Source organism: Ranitomeya variabilis, chromosome 5 (genome assembly GCF_051348905.1).
Source record: "Ranitomeya variabilis isolate aRanVar5 chromosome 5, aRanVar5.hap1, whole genome shotgun sequence".
Lineage (NCBI taxonomy): Eukaryota > Metazoa > Chordata > Amphibia > Anura > Dendrobatidae > Ranitomeya > Ranitomeya variabilis.
In genome coordinates, this window is record NC_135236.1 from 123,025,837 (window position 1) to 123,042,438 (window position 16,602).

A 16,602-nucleotide genomic window follows, 5' to 3' on the forward strand; every position below is an offset into this window, starting at 1 on the left:
AAGCGTTATGTGTCTCAAAAAATGGCGACAAAAGAAACTTTTTTTTTTTTGGGGGGGGTATCTGCGTCCTCGTAGTGACCTGGAGAATTATATTGCCAGGTTCAGTTTTACCATCTAGTTAATATGGTAAATAAAAAACTAAACAAAAAACAATTGGGAAATTGCATTCTTTTTGCAATTTCAACATACTTGGATTTTTGTTCCCAGTTTTCGGTGCATCACATGATAAATGAATGGTGTCATTTAAAAGTATGACTTGTCCCACAATGCAAAACTACATGTGGCGATAGAGCTCTTCTAGACTCACCATTTTATAAAGTGAACCCTCTTATTTCCCTGCAACACGATAAAGCCGAAAGGAGTAAAGGCCAAAAATGCAGAGTTCCCAGAGACATCCTGAAAGATAGGGAGACAGAGAATAGAAAGGACAGGGAAAGAAAAAGTGGAAGAAAGAAAAGGAGGCGGAGGCGGCACAAAGACAACAACTGGGGTATGAGGTACCTTACACGGATGAGGATCCACGCCATATGTCTCCAGAGTCTGAGCTTTCCTCAGAAAACACAGCTCTGCTTGAGGAGGTAACAGGCCACTACAAGAGAGAGCAGAGACAGTGATGACACAGTGAGCGCTCCACAAAGTCTCTGCATTATATGCATCTCCATCAAGTTCTTTACAATTGCCAGTCCCAAGTAAAACGATCAGCTATAATTTGAAGGAATCAAGAATCAATAGCACAATTTCCCTGCAGCGCCACCACAGGCAACATGAGGCATTACAAGGTGGCAATTTAAATATCTCAACAGTCAATGTAACTCACAGACACGTCAGATCCTGCAAGGTCGCTGTCTGCTAGGGATAATAGTTCATGCCCAGTATTCACTTAATGGGTATTTGAATTTTTTTAATTTTTTTATTTATTTAAACCAGTCAACTTCTTTAAAAAATAAGCAAACCTCTGAGGCCAATTTTTTTAGTTAAATGCATGTATTTAGAGCTAAAAATGAATCTTGCTAATGGAAATCACTATCAGTGTTTGCAATGTTTGGCTATTAAGGTTGTTTGTTTCCCGGCACATTGCTGGCTGAAGAATCAGTTAACAGAGAATCTGTCAGTGAGCTAATTCTGACCACAGACCACATCAAAGGAGAGGTGAACTGTGACACGGTCTTAAAATTAGGTGACAGGAACTCAGAAAAAGGCTAGGGTCACACTTGCGAGTGCAATGCAAGAAACCTGCGCGAGTCTCTCGCCTCAATACCCAGCACTGCCGCCGGCAGTTCTGACCAGAGAATTCCGCTGCATAGAAATACATGCAGCCGCACGCTCCAGTCCCGAGTGCCGGCGGCAGTGCCGGGCATTGAGGCGTGAGTTTCTCGCATTGCAGTTGCAAGTGTGACACCAGCCAAAGACAGATAAAAGAGTTACAAACTCTCCTGAAAGAACTAGCACACTGATGGATTCACAGTTAACTCATCCTGCTACCAGCAATGTGCCAGAAACAAAGAGGTTATCAAAGTCAATTGGTGCAAAATGTTAAATTAAGTCCAACTGCAAAAACTATTTTTAGCTCAAAATATATGTATTTAAGGAAAAAAAATGTTCTGACGGTTTCCATATCCTCTGTAGGAAACCTGCTATAGGGATTCCTTCTACTGAGAGTAATTAACATTACAATTTCACAAAACTGCTTTGTGTGAACAAGACCATTGTGCTCTATAACCTCACCTGAGTTCATGCCGGTGAATCTCGGCGATCCGTCTCTCCAGCTTTTCTGAGTGTTTGGGGAGGAATTGGAACTTGGAGCTATAACCCTCTGGATGCTTCCCAGGGTCATAATCCCCAATTTCAGCTGGTGGAGGGACAGAACATTAATGAAAGAAAAATCACTTTCCAAAGGTCACAATCTAAGACAATGATGTTTAAAGGCTCTGTTCAAAATCCTCTCAGGAGATCATATATGACGGGAAACATAATAGCGTCGGACACAACAGCCGAATATGACAGACCGCAATTATAAGTCAGCGGGTTTTGCTGGGAGTTGTTGAAGTCGGTCAAAAACTGAAAACATGATGGCAGTGTGAACACAGCCTTAACAAGCTGCATAAGCAGAGCATCAGGCTGTAGTAATATGTAGTGTAACTCCAATAATGTATCCAGGAAAAGAAAATAGAAACCTGATCGATCAATTATAAATCCATAGAGAAAAACACAGATCCATCCCACAAATCATAATGGATCTATCAGGTTTGGAGATAATGATGAATCGATTATATCTGTTATGGTTCCAGTAAAACTGGAAATCAAGGAGTCAGGGTGAACAAAGCCATACAAATTTTCTCTTCAGAGAGGAGGAGGACTAGAACTCTAGTGCCACCTATTGGAAGAAGCAATCCTAACTGACTGTTCGGATTGCTACTTCCAATAGGTGGCACTAGAGTTCTAGTCCTCTTCCTCTCTGAAGAGAAAATTTGCATATTTCCCAGAGGAGCATTGCGGCTTTAAGTCTCCTCATCTCGACATCCTTAACATGTCACTCTCTGCAAGGAGAAACAATACTTCTTGGATCAAAGCCATACAAACACCGAAACATTATCAGAAACAGCAGACAGAACATACCCTGCAATATGTACGCTGCCAGCAGAGCAGCATCCGACGTCTTACAGAGGAGTCGGCCATGGTACAAATCCCTCTTTACTTGTAGGAAAACCAGATACCTGTAAGAATCAATCACCTGCATCATTAGCGTGCACAAAAGTCACATCACAAAGATGGTACAAATATCTTCTGGGGACATTTTATTCTTATTTTTTTGTATTTGGCCTCATTAATAATGTTGCACCGTTTAGCTTGTACAGGCTTTTTGTTTCCCTCCAGAATGAAAATTTGAAGTGGTCAATCTTAATAAATCAGCTGAGAGGAGCTAAAAAAAGACAGATAACAGCGTGAGAAACTCTCCCATTAGGCCACGTGCACAGGTTGAGTATTTGGTGAGGTTTTTTTACCTCAGTATTTGTAGCCAAAACCAGGTGTGGGTGATAAATACAGAAGTGGTGACAGGTTTCTATTATACTTTTCCTCTGATTGTTCCTCTCCTGGTTTTGGCTTATAAATACTGAGGTAAAATTCAGGCCAAATACTGAATGTGTGAACACTGCCTTAGACCAACAGAATGAGCTCACTGATGGATTCCCAGTTAATACTTTCTGCAGTCAGCAATAAACAGTACAACATAGAATTATTCACCCAAAATACATCCATTTACGTAAGGGAAGAAAAAATGTCCACAAAGGTAAACACCTCCTTTAACAGATAACAGGCGTACAACTAGTTTCCAGTCCTAGTTTGTAGCTGGTTTAAGCCACGTGTACAAGTTGGGTATTTGGGGAGTTTTTTACTTCAGTTGTTGTAAGTCAAAACCAGGATTGGGTGATAAATACAGAAGTGGTGACATGTTTCTATTTTACTTTTCCTTGGACTGTTCCACTTCTGGTTTTGGCTCACAAATACTGAGGTAAAAAAATCACCAAATTCTCAATTTGTGAACGTAACCTTAAAGGAGTTGTTGATACTTCTGAGACCATGAAAGTCTCTGATTACCAGTGATCAAACGCCAAAATTGGTGCTTCCCAATTCTGAAGAGTTGTGAACCCATCAGTTGCTTCATTAACCACATGTACTCCTCCATTTAGATCAATCTGGAAGTTCCACCTCCTTCCTGGCAGAAATAATATCCTGCCGGGCATACTCACTATATTTACTATGATACAGAAGATGGCGACTAGTGCTGGGAAGCTCTGCTTCGGAGAACTTGAAGAAGGAGTTGTGGATCTCTGAAGCGCGTTGTTTATATTGGTGGTGCCTAGTAATAATACAAAGAAGTAACCCTAACCAACATGGACTCTCCGGCATAACTGCACCAGTCTACTGGTATTCATCGGTCTCCAGAACTGCTGACCATCTACTTCTATATCCTCCACTCCATCCTCACAGAAGGAGAAGAAGAATACCAGCAATGATCATCCATCTACCTGTCGATATGCGACTAAATCATGTTGTGTCCATCCCGACCTATACATGACTAAAATCTATTCTCAATCCTCAACATACTATCCCGATCCATCACATACTCGCTTCTATTTTGCAAGCCTTATATTTACTGTGAGAGATTCCTGATATATGATACCTATTGACTCGGGTTGTCAGGTTGACCAAGAGGAGAGCTCAGGAAATATTCACTACTGTAATTCTGTGAATATTTGGAAATCTACAATATATAGAAGAGAAAAGCACTCCGCACAGCTGCGACCATTCAGACCGCCGTGCACAACTACCAGGGAATGCTGAGAGTCTGTTCCAATAGCTTCGGTGGTGCAGTATCCAGAGAAAACAAGACGATAAATATCCAAAATAGAAGAAGAGAGGAACGCACTCACCGATCAGGTAAAATGCAATCCTTTATTGAAGCATGGATGATCGTAGCAGGGAGGGGAGTGGAGGATGACGGACGACGGCCGTTTCGCGCTGACAAGCGCGAAATGGCCGTCGTCCGTCATCCTCCCCTCCCTGCTACGATCATCCATGCTTCAATGAAGGATTGGATTTTACCTGATCGGTGAGTGCGTTCCTCTCTTCTTCTATTTTTAATATTTGGAAATGTTTACATGGAGGAGAAGAAAATCTGCAACAGAATCCACATGAGTGAAATGCAGATTATGATATATGGTGATAACAATGCAGTGCATAGGGTGAAATTGTCTGAAAATCCACACAGGGATCAGCACGGCACACATGGGACACCTGTCCACACTGTGGTGAGCACAAGGAGCCCATGAAGTCCACGATTTGTAGATGTGACAGGCATATTTAATAGGGCCATCTGAAAAAGGCATAAAGCCCACTATACACATTAGATGGCTGTCAGGAGATTGTTTGGCAGATAACCACCTTGGCCGACACTCCCATAAACAGGAGCCCTCATTCGGATCAGCGGACCTGTGTTCCTTAAGAGAAAACCGCCAACAAACATGTCTGTCAGTGGCTTATCTCAAAGAGAAAAATGTGAACGGAAGTCTGAAACTGGACAAAACCGACTGACATCTCTCCCAACAATCAGTGGGTTGGTGCACCCATACACATTAGTGTTGGCCGTCCCATTGATATCAGATATTTTCTAATGTGTATGGGGGGCTTTATACTAAGGCTGGCGGGCTACTGGACTTTCAATTCTGCATCAATGCTCTTCACATTGTGGCCGCCTGTATCCAGTCAGTGCATTACTGCTGCTGAGATTTGCTCATGTGACCAGTGATTTCCCTGCAATCCCGCTGGATTATTATTGGGATGTTCCCACTTGCAAAGGGCATGATGCCAACGATAAGATTATATTAGGGATTGGCCAGTTATACGGTTTCCTAACATATCCACAAAGTGCAGATTCATTCTTAATTTATAACTTCTACATCACTGAGCGATTCCTGGCACTTGTCAGAAGTCAGCGGATAACGTAACAGTTGTAGAACAATTCCAGGCGGCGGCGACACGGTCTACGTGAATTGAACACCTTTTAGAGATTACATCACTTTCACATGTTTGGCAGCCAGCTACAAACATCCCAGAGGGTAATGAGACACCGGCATAATGAGGAAAGGATTTGTTGGGTAGTGAGATACAAGATGGAAAGATTAAGACACAAGTGAACTGATACGTGGCAGCGACACGAGTCTAAGGAAGTCACAGAAGAGGAGAAGGATCCTGTTGTGCAGCTTAACAGGAGAGGGGTACAATAACGCACAGTACCGCAGTGTTGGGATGCATACACATGTGCTGTTTTCATGCAGTCTTTTAAATCAAAAGCCGGACTGGATTACAAAAAGAGAGACCTATTATTTTTCCTATGTACCTCCATTTTCTTTACTATCCGTTATGAATCACTGAGCTATCTGTGGGCAGCTTAGCGGCTCAGTGGTTAGCACTTATGCTCTGCAGTACTGGGGTCACGAGTTCAAAACCCACCAAAGACAACATGTGCAAGGAGTTTGCATGGGTTCTCAGGTTCTTCCCACACTCCAAAGGCATACTGATAAAGAATGTAGATTTTGAGCCCCAATGGGTCCTGGCCTCGTGTTGTTAAACTTTTTTTTTATAAATAATCTAGATAAGGGAACTCAAGGTAAACTAATCAAATTTGCAGCCGATGCAAAGCTAGGAGGGATAGCCAACACTAGAGAAGACAGGATTCAAAAGGATCTACATAAGCTTGAACAATGGGTAGTGACTAATAGAATGGTATTTAACAGGGAGAAATGCAAGATTCTACATCTGGGCAAGAAAAACGAAAATTACATCTGCATAATAGGAGGAATAGAACTAAGCAACAGCACATGTGAAAAAGACTTGGATATACTAGTAGATCACAAACTGCACAGGAGTCAACAGTGTGATGCAGCAGCAAAAAAGGCAAACACAGCTCTAGGATGTAATATGAGAAGCATAGAGTCTAGATCCTGTAAAGTAATTATCCCCTCTACTCCTCCTTGGTCAGGCCTCATCTGGAATACTGTGTCCAGTTCTAGGCACCATATTTAAAAAAAAAAGAGATTGAAAAACTGGAGCAAGTTCAGAGAAGAGCTACCAGGATGGTGAGTGGACTGCAAAGTAAGTAAGACGAGGAACGGGTAAAGGATCTGGGAATATTTAGCTTGCAAAAAAGAAGGCAAAGAGGAAACTTAATAGCGGTCTCAAATATCTGAAGGGTTGTCACAGTGTAGAGGGATCATCCTTATTATCATTTGCACATGGAAACACGAGAAGCAATCGGATGAAACTGAAAGGGAGAAGATACAGATTAGATGTTATAAAAAACTTTTTGACATTGAGGGTGATCAATGAGTGGAATAGGCTGCCATGAAAGGTAGTGACAGACATCTGTCTGAGATGGTTTAGTGAATCTTGCCCTGCATTGAGAAGGGGGTTGGACACTATGACCCTGAAGGTCCCTTCCAACTCCAATATTCTATGAAATAATTCATCAACAAAAACTGTTTTTCAGCTTCTACAGACTGGTCGCCTTATACCCATGTAGCATCAGGATGTGGCCACTGAACTAGAAAAGTTCAGCCATTTGTATTTTAAATTGATCATAACAGATAACTAATGGAATTTCTGCTGCTGGACTTTTGCCAAGAGGTCCTCAGCCCAAAAAATGGTTTTCAAAATGGTACAACCAATGTACTGCCCCGTACTGATAGTTATATAAAACATATTCCCATTTAAAAAAACCAGTAGTGTGCTCTTTAGGCCGGGATCACACTTGCGAGAAACTCGCACGAGTCTCGCATCTCAATACCCAGCACTGCCGCCGACACTCAGACGCTCAGCTGCATAGAAATACATGCAGCCACACACTATGGTCCCGAGTGCCGGCAGCAATGCAGGGTATTGAGATGCAAGACTCGTGCGAGTTTCTCGCAAGTGTGATCCCGGCCTTAAAGGGAGTCTGTTAGCACAAAATGCCTGTTCAAACCACGTACAGGCATCACCTAGCTGTTCTCCATCGATCTCCATTCTTCTCTAGCTCCTGTAAAGCCTGAACTGTCAATCAAAGGAAGAGGGAGGAGGAGACGGATAGAAAACAAGTAGATGGGAAGGTTCACTGAACTGTATCGCAATGCTAGGGGTGTACTGAGCGCATGTGCTTGGTTTGAACAGTCATTCTATGCCAACAGATTTCATATACAGCAGGTGAAATAAATATTGAACGTGTCACCAATTTGCTAAGTAAATATATTTCTAAAGGTGCTATTGACATGAAATTCTCACCAGATCTCGGTAACAACCCATCCAAGGCACACAGGCAAAGAAATCACACTATAGATGTCCATAAATTAAGTTATCGTATGTGTAATAATGAGAAATGACACAATGAAAAGTATTCAACACATGAAGAAAGAGAGTTGCAAAAAGTGATTTAATTAGAAATCACTCCTGCCACTTAGTGAAAAATAATATCATCTGGTTCACCTTATGTTCCATAAAAAGGTGTCTCATTACCAAGGTGCACTCTCAAACATCTCATGATGGATAAAACCAGTGAGCTGTCTCAAGACCTTTGCATAATTATTTTTGCAAAACATAATGATGGCAGAAGAATTTCTAAACTACTGAAGGTTATAATGAGCACTGTTGGGGCCATAATCCAAAAATGGAAACAAAATAATTTTAGCATAAACAGTCCATGACCATGTACTCCCCGCAAGTGTTCAGGCAGAGGAGTAAAAGAATTATCAGAAGAGTTGTCCAAGAGCCAAGCACCACCTGTGGAGAGTTCCAGAAAGACCTGGAATCAGCAGATACAATTGGTTCAAAGAAAACAATAAGTATTGCCATACTCAACCTCTATGGCCTGTATGAATCACCACGCCAGACTCCATTGTTGAACAAAAAGTATATTCAAGAGAGTGTAAAGTTTGCTCAACAACATTTAGACAAGCCTGTGAAAAACTGTGAGAATACAGTCTGGTCAGATTAGACCAAAATTGAACTCTTTGGATAACAAAATACACACCATGTTTGGAGGCCAAAAAACACTACATATCAGCCTAAAACTCCATACCAACAGTGACGTTTGGAGGTGGGAACTGATATCATGGTGTGGGGCTGTTTTTCAGCATATGGCACTGGCAAACTTCATATCATGGAAGGAAGGATGAATGGACAAATGTACTGAAATGTTCTCGAACAAAATCTGCTGTCATCTACCAGGATGATGAAAATCAAACGAGGGTGGCTGTTTCAGCAAGACAATGATCCCAAACACACAGCCAAGGAAACTCTCAATTCAGAGAAAGAAAATCTATAGAATGGCCCAACCAATCACCTGACCTGAATGAAATAGAAAATTTATGTAATGAAATAAAGCTCAGAGTTCATAGAAGGAGCCCACAGAACCTTCAAGATTTGAAGAGTGTTTGTGTGGAAGAATGATCCAAAAATCACACCTGAGCAATGCGTGTAACTAGTTTCTCCATATAGGAACGTCTTGAAGCTGTCATCACCAACAAAGGCTTTTGTATGAAGTATTAAAGGGAACATGTCAGGTCTCCCATGCCCTCCAATCCAGCAGCATTCAGCTATGTGTGATTAAACTGCCTCCGTAACCAGCCCTGTATAACATAATTCAATTAAATAAATGCTTTAGAAAAGCATTTATAACCTCCGCTTTCCCTATGCTAATGAGGGCTTTGACTAGTCGATGCGGCGTTTGTTCCCCAGACTAGCCAGTCCTCTTTTCATGTTATCAAACCCCTGTGGGCGTGATAACATAATTTGCACAAGCGGCATCATCGACACTCACGAAAATCGGTGCAGGCATGTCACTCATTCCAACAGCATCACTTTACACCTGAATTCTGATTAAGAGATGGCTTCCGATCATGTGCAGTGCACGCCTTTAAAGCCGGAAAGCATACACCTGGCTTCAGAGATTTAGTGACGCTGCTCAAATTAGATCAGGTCTGATGGACCTCAGCATACAACATCAACCTATTGCTTCTACAGGCCATACAAAGGGCTAAATTTCTATCATATATTATTATTTATTATTATAGCGCCATTTATGCCATGGCACTAACATGTGAAAAGGGATACCCCATAACAAAAAACAAGTACAATAATCTTGAACAAAATGAATCACCGACTGGAACAAGAGGAGAGAGGACCCTGCCTGTGAGGGCTCACAGTCTACAAGGGATGGGTGAGGATACAGTTGGTGAGGGCAGAGCTGGTCATGCAGGGGTATAGTGAAGCAATGGTTACTATAGGTTGTAGGCTTTTCAGAAAAGGTAGGTCTTCAGGTTCCTTTTGAAGGTTTCCACGGTAGTCAAGAGTCTGATATGTTGGGCCAGAAAGTTCCAGAGTAGGAATAGAGGGGATGCACATGAGAAATCTTGTATGTGATTGTTGGAAGAGGAGATAAGAGGGGAGTAGAGAAAAAGATCTTGTGAGGGTCAGAGGTTGCGTGCAAGTAAGTACCGGGAGACAAGGTCACAGATGTATGGAGGAGACAGGTTATAGATGGCTTTGGATGGCTTTGTATGCCAAACTTAGGGTTTTGACTGGATTCTCTGGGCAATGGAGAGCCAGTGAAGGGATTCAGAGTTGGCGATAGATTGCAGGGGTGTGAGAGTGTTAGAAGGGAGGCCACAGAGTAGGAGGTTGCAAAAGTTGAGGTGGGAAATGATGAGGGCATGCACTAGTGTTTTCGCAGATTCTTGGATTAGGAATGTGCAAATCCGGGAGATATGTGGTTCGAAGGAGAGATCAGAGTCAAGGGCTACCCCGAGGCAGCGAGCTCGTGGGACTGGGGAGAGTGGGCAGCCATTGACTTTGATAGATAGGTCTGTTGAGGGGGTTGAATGACAGGGGGGAATGATGATGAATTCTGTTTTATCCATGCAAAGTTTTCGAAATCTAGCAGAGAAGATGAAATAGCGGACAGACATTAAGGGACTCTGGTTAGTAGGGAGGTGCTATCGGGTCCAGAATGGTAAATCTGTGTGTCATCAGCATAGAGGTGATACTAAAAGCCGTGAGACTCTATGAGTTGTCCCAGGTCGAAGGTGTAGATGGAGAAGAGCAGGGGTCCCAGAATTGAACACTGGGAGACACCAACAGATAGGGGGTGAAATGAGGAGGTGGTGTGTGAGTGCGAGACGCTGAATGTCAGGCCTGTTAGGTATGAAGAGATCCAGGATAGGGCCAAGTCTGTGATGCCAAGAGATGAGAGAATCTGTAGTAAGAGTGAATGGTCCACTGTGTCGAAGGCAGATAACAGGTCTAGGAGGAGGACAGAGTAACGTTGCTTGGATTGGGCAGTTAGAAGGTCATTGGTGACTTTAGTCAGGGCAGTTTCAGTCGGAAAGCAGATTGTAAGTAGTCAAAGAAGGAGCAGGAGGAGAGATGGTAGGACAGTTTAAAATGGACGTGTTGATCCAGTAGTTATGAGACAAAGGGAAGGAGTGATATGGAGCGATAGCTGGACAGAGAGGATTGGTTAAGGGAGGTGTGATAGAGGCATGTTTGAAGCATGAGTTGTTAGTGACAGGTTTAGGAGATGGGTTAGGATGAAGACTGTGGTGAGGTTTGGAATAAGGTGGGACAAGATTGAGTCAAGTCAGGTGGTGATATGTGATTTGGAGAGTAAAGAGAAAAGATGATTTTCTGTAACGGCGGAGAAGCTGGTTTTGGAGGAAGAAGGTTGAGTAGTTATGAGGAGGGGCTGTGGGGATTTTAGGCCCAAGCTTTGCCTGATATTGTCAATCTTCTGCCTGAAGAATGAGGCAAAGTCTTCAGCTGAGCTGAAAGGAGAGGGAGGAGATGCCTATTGTCACCCTAACTGGATAATCATTCCATGACTGCTCATTCTACATGGGAAGTGGATGCTGGTCCTATATCGGTTAAGCAGTGGAGAAAGATTTTAGAAACAGTTCCCAAACTATCACCCTGTGAGGATCAAAGGCTCTCTAAAATATATTTAATTCATAGAGAGTACGTACAAAACTCCAAGCCTTCTACACAAGATAGGATATTGCCATTATGCAAAATGCTCTGTATGTGGAATTGATGATGTGCATCTGATGTATTTGATGTGGGATTGTAGACAGATAGGCCCATTTTCTAATGAGGTCATCTCCTTGATAGAAAGGGTGTATGGAGTGAAACTATTAACAGATCCCCGTATATGTATATTAGGATTATTTGAAGATAGAGTGACTCGCCCCTATTCATAGGTATCTTTCGTATCCTATTTCAAGTACATAAGCTTTTTGTATTTCACTGGTTAGACACACACCCTGTAATAATTAAGTGCATAGTAATAGTACCTGTAAATAACATGGGGTACTTAGTTAACATGTTGATAAAAAAAAGTGTAAAAGCCATCCCACCGCGACAAGGTGTACCCAACTGGGACAGTACCTAACTCCTGTATCTCACCTCGCTATGTGTCAGCAGACGTCCAAACAGATAAGGGCAGAGCAGGACCCCGACCCGACTGCAGACACATAATCAGGTGAACTACAAGAGTCAGGTACTGTCCCGATTGGGTACACCTTGTTGTGGTGGGATGACTTTTATGCTTTTTTTCATCCAAATAGTGCTAAGTACCCCATGTTATTTACATATACTATTACTATCTATTTACTTACTGCAGGGGATTTGCTCATTTTGCTTTTATCTCAGGTTCTGCTTGTTAAATGGCCACAGTGTGAACTTATACCATCATATATTCTGGCTTATTTTGGGGGTTTTAGATTCTTCTTTAATAGAATGACTAACTGGAAATTGCCCCATAATCACTAGCACATCTCACGTATGTTCAGTTGTGACACCATCCAGGAACATTTCTATAAATGTGTGTGACCAGTGTCAGAGCTTGTCTATTATAAGCTGGCTACTTTAGTTTTAGTGCCCTGTGTAAAGGAGAAAGGTCATTTAAAGTCCAGCTACCCTTTCCAGTAAACTTCGGGACAGTAGTAGGAGTCTCATTAGGACACTATAGTGGTGGCCATAAATCAGTGCTGACAGAGGCAGGAATATTGTTCTCTGGCAGCTGCAAGCTAAGACTGGAAGGAGCCCATCTCCTGACACAAGTACACAAGGAAAACACATTTTCCTCATAAGTGGAGCTGAGCCTCAAAATCTGCACAATTTTATTAATGCAGCGGTGTGAATGAGAAGGAATCATTTTAGTAAACTTAATCAGACATCGCTATTTCTTTCCTGGAATTTTAAGTCATCACTGTATACAGCGTCTATTCAGAAAAAAACAGTTTGGTAAGACAGGACAATCATAAGCTGGAAAGTCTTGAAGAGAATCTGTCAGCAGGTTATTGCTGTTCCATCTGAGAGCAGCATAATGTAGGGGCAGAGATCCTGATTCCAGTTATGTGTCATTTACTGGGCTGCTGGTACTGTATTGATAAAATAACTGTCATGATCTAGGTCGGGGTTTGCCTCTTGTTATCCTCTCCTCGGCCTGATCATGCAGTGGTTAACGTTTTCTGCCTCTCTTTGGGATCCGTTCAGCTATTTCTGAGGCCGCCATCGGCAGGCTTTGTCAGTTATAGCTCCTGCCTCCAGCTTGAGCAGCTGACCACTTTACACCCTGATTTTCCTGTGACCATTGCCTTGCTCCCGTGTTTGCCCACTCCCGTTACCCTGCTCATCTTAGTGTTTGCTCCTCGTGCTTTGACCCCTTGGTATTTCACCCGGCTTGTCCTCTGACCTGTCTGACTGTCTTCCGTCTCTGGTGTTCTTGCTCCCAACTGGCTCTGACTTCTTTGGCTTGTGTCTGACCACGTGTATTGCTTCTCCCTCTGGTACAGCGTTCTCCGTTTGCTGCCGACCCAGTTTGACTGATTACTCCTGTGCCACCTAGTGGCAACTGCGCTGACGGCACCGCTGTGTCACGCTAAGTGTGCAACCTTTTTCCCCACCAGCACCCCTCTGGTGGAGGTTGCGTGAAACCGCACAGCAGTGTCCTGACAGTAACTAGTTTATCTCCTGCAGATCTAGCAGTTCTCTGAATGCTGAGCCCACACCACTGATTGGCAGCTTTCCGTGAACTGTGCATAGCCAGAAAGCTGCCAATCAGTGGTGGGGGCGGGATTAAACAGAGCTCATGAATATGTGGACTACCTGGCACCAGGTTTACTAGTCCTCTAGTGATAATCTCCTGCTAATAACCGTGATTTTATCAAAACTATAGCAAGCAGCCCAGTACGTGACACATCGCTGGAATCAGTCTCTATCTTTACATCATGCTGCTCTTAGATTAAGTTGCAAAAACCTGGAAACAGATTCCCTTTAAACATTTGCACTAACATCAAACTGTGTGATAGACAGACACATGTCACTAACCTAGTAATTTCTTCCTTCAGAGCTGCTGGATCTGGAGGATAGAACTTCACCCGAAAGCAGAGAATAAAGGGAGGACGAGCTGGAGGGGAAACATAGGGAGCGAAGTAATGCAATCTGACTGCCTCTTCCAACAAATAGATTTACCATCTGCAGCAATACATACGATAAAACATCAACACGTGCATAGAAATATGAAGACAAGGAAACGGCTTCTTAAAGGAATGTCTCATCAGAAAATGACCTATTGTTTAAATCAGATTTTTGTTCTACATGTATTAAAAAAAATGGCAAAGGGTTTTTTTTTCCATATCACAATCTGTAATAAAAACAAAAAATAGAAATCTTGTGATTTTACCATTTGGCATTGGGGCTTTTTTACACTTATACTTCCTGTTGTTTGAGGAAATGTACATGTACATTAGCTGCAATCTTTTGTACTGAAGCATCTAATGAGCGTGTGCAGAGGTCATTGTGAAGTGACATCACCTATTATGATTGGTGGATTTTGTGTCATCAGCTTTGTATGGAAGTGTTATCCTGTCTCTGATGATAAAGAGACTACTGAAAACTCTTCCTGAAAGAACGGGAATTTTGAGTCTAAAATAGTCTTAGTGGCAAGTGTGAAAATTACAAGATTAAAAATGTTGTTTTTATTTTTAATAGATTGTGATACTAAAAAAAAAGATTGCCAAAAATAAATACATGTAACACAAAAACCTAATAGGATATTTTCTAACACATTCCTTTTAAAGCCCTCACGCACATTAGACAAACAATAGTTTGGGTGTTTTACTCTATCTCTCCCCCACACAGGAACGCTTAAGTCGCCAGGTGCTCCTGTGCTCTCTCTGGGATCCACTGACAGAGGAGACATCTGTAACAAAAATATCGGGCTTCGAAATTTTACAGACCGGATCCTTCTCCTCCCCGATATCACCTGTCAGGCCCCCATACATATCAGACAGATGGATGGTCCAGGCATAAGTTGAGATTGGATGAATTATCTAATGTGCCTAGGGGCCTTTAATGTAAAAAAAAATCAGTATCCCCTAGGGCAGAGTCCCCCAACCTTACTGCGACAGGACAAGCATGCCGTGGATGTGAAGATCCAAACATCAGCTTTTTCTGAACAGAAAATGTCTGCAGCATGTGGAGGAGATTAGTAAATTCCCATCCATATTCCTGGCACTTGAATTGGCCACACATTTTATCTTCACAAATCCTCAGGTAAAGTATATAGGGAAAAAAGTACGGTAACTGTTGTTTAATTTTTATTTCATAAATCAATAGTACACATGAAAATAATCAATTTTGTAATATATCTTGTCAGAGGAATCTGCTAATTTCTCATAGTACATTGCTCTTTACTCTTATTTTACTGGTACAATCTGTATTTAGTGAAGAGACCTTTTTCCCAGGACTTGGACAGGAGATGCCGCTTGGTGTTTATAAATTTCTACGGAGAGGGGATGGAGGAAGGCAGACAGACGTTCAGCTGGAAGTTCACAGGAAATGACGGGAACATTTTCAAATTCAGGAGAATTTTCAGCAAAATGTCCATGTCGGCCTCTAGCTCCCCTCGCCATAGAAGCTTATAAACACTAACCGTCATCTCCTATCAGTAATGGTGAAATCTGTCTTCAATGAATACAGATCTTACTTATAAACTGAGAGTGAAAGATTGGACCAAAAGGAGACAGAAGCAGATTTCTCTGGTAAGATAGATTCCAAAGCTGCTTATGTGTACTATTGATTTATGAAATAAAAATGATGATGCTTACTGGTGAATCTGCCACATGTGAATTTACCGTGATTCATTGCCAATGATGCAGCACATGGTTCAGATCTCTCCAAGAACAGAATATATTGGTAAAAAATGTAAAAAATTAAGGGAACACTTAAATCACACATCTGACCTCAGCTATTCATTGCAAAACAAAATGACGTATCAACAGTGAAAGGAGAGCAAAGTTATTAACCAGCCTAGAGATGGATTACAAATTACTCCAATCTGCCCCCCCCCCCCAAAAAAAAAAAAAAAATAGAATCACAGGCGAATCCAACATTCAATTCATAATGTGTCTGGTATTTGGCCCAATGTCCCGGAATGCTCTCCTGACAACATCTGGCCATGCTCCTGATGAGGAGATGGAGGTGATCTTGGGGAATCTTCTCAGACTTGGAGCAGGACATCAGTGAGGTCCTGAACAGTCTGTGGCGGTACTTGGTGATGCTGGATGTACGGATATACAATGTCTTAATGTTTGCCTGCTAAAAACATACAGAACTGGCTGATGGAGAAATCTAACTGGAACAGCTTTTCTGCTCTTTATAGTTAGGCAGGAATTCAGTGTTAGGCTACATCCATATTAATGTATTACCTGCTCCGACTGTGGACCGCATTGACAAGAAAGAGCACTGGTCTCCGGAATCCCACTAACAGCATCATACATACCTATTCTATATCTACGAGGCTGTTAGAGTCAGGAGACTTGTAGTCGGGTTGGGCACAGGGGTCCATACACCACCCGTGGAATATATTCATGTGTACGTAGCCATACGGTGCTGCTTCCATGATTGTCTACCTGGGGAAGGCAATTCATCCTATGTAGCCTCCTTCCTCTGGGCGGCACTGAATATATTATATTCTCACCTTATACACCGGACACAGACTCATGTGAACTG

General features: G+C 42.3%; 1 protein-coding gene across 6 annotated transcripts in view; it reads right to left on the reverse strand.

Annotated features, from left to right (window-relative positions):
- Positions 1 to 16,602, reverse strand: part of FRMD5 (FERM domain containing 5) — a 101,107-nt gene that overhangs the window by 36,071 nt on the left and 48,434 nt on the right. For 4 of the 6 annotated variants that reach the window (XR_013215605.1, XR_013215607.1, XR_013215606.1 and 1 more), the window contains exons 4-8: positions 13,918 to 13,996; positions 2,617 to 2,714; positions 1,726 to 1,849; positions 502 to 589; positions 308 to 396 (exon numbers count right to left, since the gene is read on the reverse strand). Coding sequence is in view for 1 of the 6 variants with exons in the window: in XM_077263177.1 (XP_077119292.1) it covers positions 308 to 396; positions 502 to 589; positions 1,726 to 1,849; positions 2,617 to 2,714; positions 13,918 to 13,996 (478 nt within the window). In the remaining 5 variants the exon portion in view is untranslated. Of the gene's footprint in view, positions 1 to 307; positions 397 to 501; positions 590 to 1,725; positions 1,850 to 2,616; positions 2,715 to 13,917; positions 13,997 to 16,602 lie in introns of those variants that run through there. The other 2 variants (XR_013215608.1, XR_013215609.1) reach the window with 2 other exon arrangements.